General features: G+C 33.8%; 1 protein-coding gene across 1 annotated transcript in view; it reads right to left on the bottom strand.

The window, feature by feature from the left end:
- Nucleotides 1–6000, bottom strand: part of HAPLN2 (hyaluronan and proteoglycan link protein 2) — a 46921-nt gene that overhangs the window by 20760 nt on the left and 20161 nt on the right. Inside the window, exons 2-4 of the mRNA XM_053695790.1 lie at nucleotides 5071–5184; nucleotides 1682–2035; nucleotides 894–1010 (exon numbers count right to left, since the gene is read on the bottom strand). Of these exons, the coding sequence (XP_053551765.1) occupies nucleotides 894–1010; nucleotides 1682–2035; nucleotides 5071–5173 (574 nt within the window). The 5' untranslated portion in view covers nucleotides 5174–5184. The remainder of the gene's footprint in view (nucleotides 1–893; nucleotides 1011–1681; nucleotides 2036–5070; nucleotides 5185–6000) is intronic.

The raw sequence follows: 6000 nt of genomic DNA, 5'->3' as shown, positions 1-6000 counted from the left end.
CAGGCATCATTTACAACCATGACTTTGACATTCATTCACAGACAATCATTATGCAAATCACTACTCTAGAGCATTGGAAACATGTTCTCTACAGTGATGAATCACGCTTTACTAACTGGCAGTCTGATTGAAGAATCTGGGTGTGGCAGATTTTAGAATAATACTACCTACTGAAATGTATAGTGCCTACTGTAAGGTTTGGGGGAACACAGATAATGGTCTGAGGCTGTTTTTTAGGGTTTGGGCTAGGCCTCTTACATCCTGTGAAAGATCATTTTAATGCTATAGAATACAAAGGCGTTTTAGACTATTGTGTGCTATTAAGTGACCAGCACAGAGCCCTGAATTTAACCCCATTGAACACCCTTGAAATGAACAGGGACACCAAACTTCTCAGTCCAACATCAGTGCCTAACCTCATAAAAAGTTATTTTTGCTGAATAGGCACAAGTTGCCACAGACACACTGTTATAGCCACAAGGGGAGATCAACTACATTTTAATGCCCATATTTATGGAACATATAGGTGTGATGGCCAGGTGTCAACATACTTTTGGCTATAAAGTGTATATCAACACACTAGGCACACAGGTAGCTAATGCGCTGAAAAAGGGTAGGGCAGAAATATTAAACAACAGCTCTAATGGAATTAATTCAATGAATGCACACTGGCACAAATTGCCATCAATGTAAATTTAATCTGAATGATCAAATTTAGTCAATATTAATAGATTATTTATTTGTGTCCTGTGACATTGTGAAAATGCTTGCTTGGTTTTAAAGAGTAAAATTGTGTGCCTACATCAATAAGGTTTTCATGGATTAACCAAGTGTAAGAGAAACGCAAAAGAAAGGGGAGATCATAGGAAAAATATCATTATAAATGTCCCTACCTTGGTAGAGTTGAGAGAATGTAGCTAATCTGCCATCTTGCACTTCACAAGCCTGCCAGGCTTCTGTGTAGTTAAATTTATAGCGTCCTTGGCTAGACTGATATGGGAAAACAACCCCTTCATAGGAGAAGACATAAAGGTAGGATTTATTTGGGTAATGCATTATGTTATATGCAATATTACACTTTTACAATACCCCCACAAATATTATCATCATATAAATGGCGTTTGGCATCATGCATGGCTTTCATTAATACTAGTATGGTTTGTATTACTTTTCACAAACCCTGCTGGTAAGTCTACCTTAAAGAAAGTCATTACATTTTATCAAAATATGGTCAGAGCCTAGCCATAATCTTAACAAGAAGCTACCATTGCTGACATAATATTTTATATATTAAAAATCTACTTTTAATGTAAGATAGAATAAAATGTCTATTTTTAAAGGTCAACACCTTATATATGCAATAAAATATTACATACTGTCACTTTTTCAAATTTACCAAGAAATTAGAAAGGGTACTGGAAACAGAACCCCCCCCCCATAAATGTTGAGTAGACAATAACATCAATAACATTATTAATTGTTTGATGTTTGGTTGGATAATAAACTAGATATCCTTTATAATAATAATAATAATAATAATAATAATAATAATAATAACAATAATATTGGAAGATCCTAAACCCTTTAACTTGGATATTCTCCAGAGAAGTTGGGGAACCATCACATATTATATGCCCTAACATTAGGGTCATACAGTAGTGCGAATGAGTTATAGCTTTACCCTCTAGTTCCAGTGATAAAGTCAAGCTTTGATCATGTAAGCCATTCACCAATTCACATCTGTATCGTCCTTCATCTTCTAGGGTTACGTTGATGATTACCAGAGAGGCATCAAGTCTGTGATTTCTTCTGAGACGTGCCCGGCCCTTCAGATTGGCATATTTCTTATGATGCTGCCCATTGGAAATGATTATGAGATTCTCCAGTGGATCTGCTGGATTGACCTTGCTCCATTTCACCTTGTAGCTTCTGGGGCGACTACGCATGATGCAGGGAAGGGTGACATTAGCTCCCCTATGTGTCTGGATCACGCTGTGTATGGGTTCAAGCAAATAGCGCATCCCATTCGATTCAGCTGAGAGAAAAATAATTGTTAAAGTATGATTAATTTTTAAATTTATTAGTAAGTGCTGTAAAGAATAAGGACTAGATTACAACGCTATTGGAAATGCGAGTTAAGAAAAGCAATATCGCAATGAGCTAACTTTAGTGCATATTACAAGTTGAAAGTAAATGCGTTCGCTTGAGTGATAAGAAAATTAGCGCACAACGGGTTTGTGTGAGTTGCGACCTAGGGGCCAATTTAACAATCTCCGTATCGTCCCCAATGCCTCTGTTTCTGTGCGAGCCTTCAGGCTCGCCAGAAACAGGAGTTAAGAAGCAGCGGTCTTAAGACCGCTGCTCCTTAACTCATCCACCTCCTCTGAGGTGGCGGACAGCAATCAGCCCGATCGGATAGGATCGGGTTGATTAACACAGTCCGCCAGACTTTGACAAAATCGGCCCCTTAGTGTAAAGTGTAAGAGTTAAAAAAAAAATGCACCAAACACAACATAAATATATATATTTATGTGCATATATGAGTATATGCATGTGTATTTATGCATGTATGCATATATGTGTATAAACACATACTGTATATATGTATATAAAACTACCAAAATATCTTAAAACTTTAAAAACTATTTATATATCTGTAAATATCTATACTTGTATATATTCATATAGATATATAGGTACAGATATATATATATATATATATATATATATATATATATACAGTATATATATATTAAAAATGAATCATAGATATATAGAGAAATATATATTTAAAAAGAAAAAGAACATTTTCTTCTATGTTAGTGAAGAACATTGGAATATAAAATATACATAACTTCCCTTGGGGTTTAGCACTGTAGGGGTAGCACGCATATGTAGATTGTCATTGGCTCACCAAATGTTTTGAGCTAGCTCCCAACTAGTTATATGCAAATAATAGTACTCTACATATTAAGGGACAGAAAGCGATATTTGTGCTCCACTTTGTAATACCAGCGCACGCAAATGTGCACTGGTATTACAAGTTAGGTGCAATGCGAACGCGGCCTCACGTTCGCATTGCACAGAAGCATTGCCCTCATGAGAACATGTTTCCTAAGGCTCCAATAGGAGCCTCGTTCTCATGCCGTGGGAACACCATGAGAACTAGCGCAGCAAAGGAGGTAAGTTGCACAGCTATGGGCAGCAATTATATATATATATATATATATATATATGTATATTAATATATATATATATATTTATTAGGGATGGGCGAATGTTTCTAATAATTCGAAATTTAAAACGAATTTTAATACATTCATTCGTTCGAATCAAATTTCGAATGTTTATATAACATTCTAACATTCTATTTTCAAATTTTCGTTTTCAAATTTTTCAATAAAATTCAAAAATATTTGTTTGAATAATAGAATGTTTAGCTATGTATTCATTCAATTTCGAAATGTAATATTCGAATTTGAATGTGACATTCAAATTGGAAATAGTATTTCTAGTCTACAACTGTATTTAATAAATGTAATATTTTAATTTGAATGCTACATTTGAATGTCACATTCGAATTTGAAATAGTATTTCTAGTCTAATACTGTGTTTTATAAATGTAATATTCAAATTTGAATGTGATATTCGATTCGAATGTGACATTCGAATTCGAAATAGTGTTTCTAGTCTACAATTGTGTTTTATAAATGTAATATTCGAATTCGAATGTGACATTCAAAAACTGTAAATAATATTTGAAAATCGAATTTTTAAGAATATTCGTTCTTATCAACATTCTATTATGTAAATCGAATTTCTATAATTTCTATAAACTTTAGCAACTATAACTGCCTTTTTCAGTTACTTTATTAAAAAATAAAAATTCTAAATTGACCTCTGGTGAATTTTCTGTGCGCTAATTGCTACCGTGAGCTTGCGGTAGCAATAACCAGCCACTTGTAATGGCTGTTTTTTTATAGTGTGCCCGCAAACGGGAAAATTTGTGCTCCACTTGTAATCTAGTCCTAAATGCTTTTACACATCACATTTTATTTTTTACACGTTTACATCCCTTTAAACTTGTATTTATATTTGACCTCTGCTATTTAATTTAAACTTCCATATACTCTATATTATATTATTCAATTTACCCCAATAATATTTAATTTAACCCTCCTCATAACTTTTTAATCTGCACCTCCATAGATACTAACCAATCCCACATGCACATACGTGCAAGATGCAAACACATTCTGCCAGCCCTATACACACAGTGTTACGGTATTACATGCATATGCAAGCACACAATTTAACACACATACATGCAAACCCACAAACACTAACAAATACACATGAAATCTCACACACACACACAAATAGCGTGACACAAATACATGCACACAGGCAGTTGCATACATGCAAACAATCACACAGGGTAACATGAATACGTGTAAACAGGAAAACAAATGCTAAGGAAAACGCAGAGACTGGAAAAACACATACTAGCTAACACACATATGACACATAAACACACATACATAAATGCAAACATATACCCATGAAATCTGATAAACATACAGCCTAATACCCACACACAAAGGTGCCTATAGCCAGATGAATACCATGCCCAATGACCAAAGTGGCTAACAAATCTATAAAATATTTTTTGTATGCATGCATGATTTTATTTATTAGTTTAGCAATAAGTTTTAAATAGCAATCTACTTTAATTTTAAATTAAATAATATTTTACTTAAAGCTGAAATACATCTAAGTAATGCAACTAGCACTGCTGATTGGGTCATCAACAGGTTCAGCTTTGGACCAGCATTGCACTGCGGGTGCCGAGTGGAACATCTACTTTTTGTTTAAACCCTTTGCGGGGGTGAAATACACAGTAGACAGATTAGAGCATATAATTGTTTGCTATAATGGCCCTTTCACATTTTCTTTCCAAAGACACAATATATTTTCAGCATGTTTAAATATTGCTCTTTCATATTCATGACATTTGTGTGTATTTTTTTCAGATAGCGGTAGTATGTGTTGTAGAGAGACGTCTCAGACCTTGGTTCCGGTCAGCATTGCGGTAGACACTGGAGCCTTTAACAGAAGCAGAAGAACAGATGAGAAACAGAATGCTAAGCCCTTTCATTGTAACAAAGAGCATTCAGGCTTTGTCTGAAAGACATAAACAGAGATGTTTGATTGTTGCATAAATAACACACGTGTCACTTTTCTATTAACATTTTACAGACTGATTTTCTGTTCTTTCATTTAAATATGTTAAAAACTTCATTCTAATATTTGTAACAAATATCAATAGCAAAAAAATATTACTACTAAACTAAGAACGCAATGCATCTTCAGGGTTTAGAATTCTGAACAGTTCAATATTATTGTTTTTGTTTTGTATAAGGATTGTAACTTGTTCTTGTGCCACTGACAAAATATGCACCAATTTCAAGGATCAAATTATGATTTAATTAAAATCTTAAAGGGCCATTAAAGTGGGAAAATGACATACTCGTATTTATAATAACATACCATTTTATCACTAGGGACCCTGCACTGCTATGAGTTTAACCACAGCAAAGCCTTTTGTGGGGGTTAAAAACATACCATTGCAGGGCCGCTAGTGTTAAAATTACATGAATTAGATCACGTGATTTTCCACTAAAATGGCCCTTTAATATGCCCACAAATTATGGTGAAATATAATGTTTTGCAAACAGTTTCTTCATTTTTTTTTAATACTTTTCTTTTATTTAATAGTTTTCTTTTCACTTAAGTATTAAGTTCCTTGATATATTTGCTAACTGTGAAAATGCAATGTTTGTTTAAATAATGTGTTTTAAATAAAGCTGATATCTTTAAATTACTTTTACTTAATTTACAGTGTTCATCTTGTCATCACCTCCTCACTCTAAAACAGGCTTAAAATATTTTAAACCAGTTTTTAAAACGAGCTCCTATCAATTCTCTGGGTGCTGGTGG

Source organism: Bombina bombina, chromosome 1 (assembly GCF_027579735.1).
Source record: "Bombina bombina isolate aBomBom1 chromosome 1, aBomBom1.pri, whole genome shotgun sequence".
Taxonomy (NCBI): Eukaryota; Metazoa; Chordata; class Amphibia; order Anura; family Bombinatoridae; genus Bombina; species Bombina bombina.
This window is presented reverse-complemented; position numbering and strand designations above follow the sequence as displayed.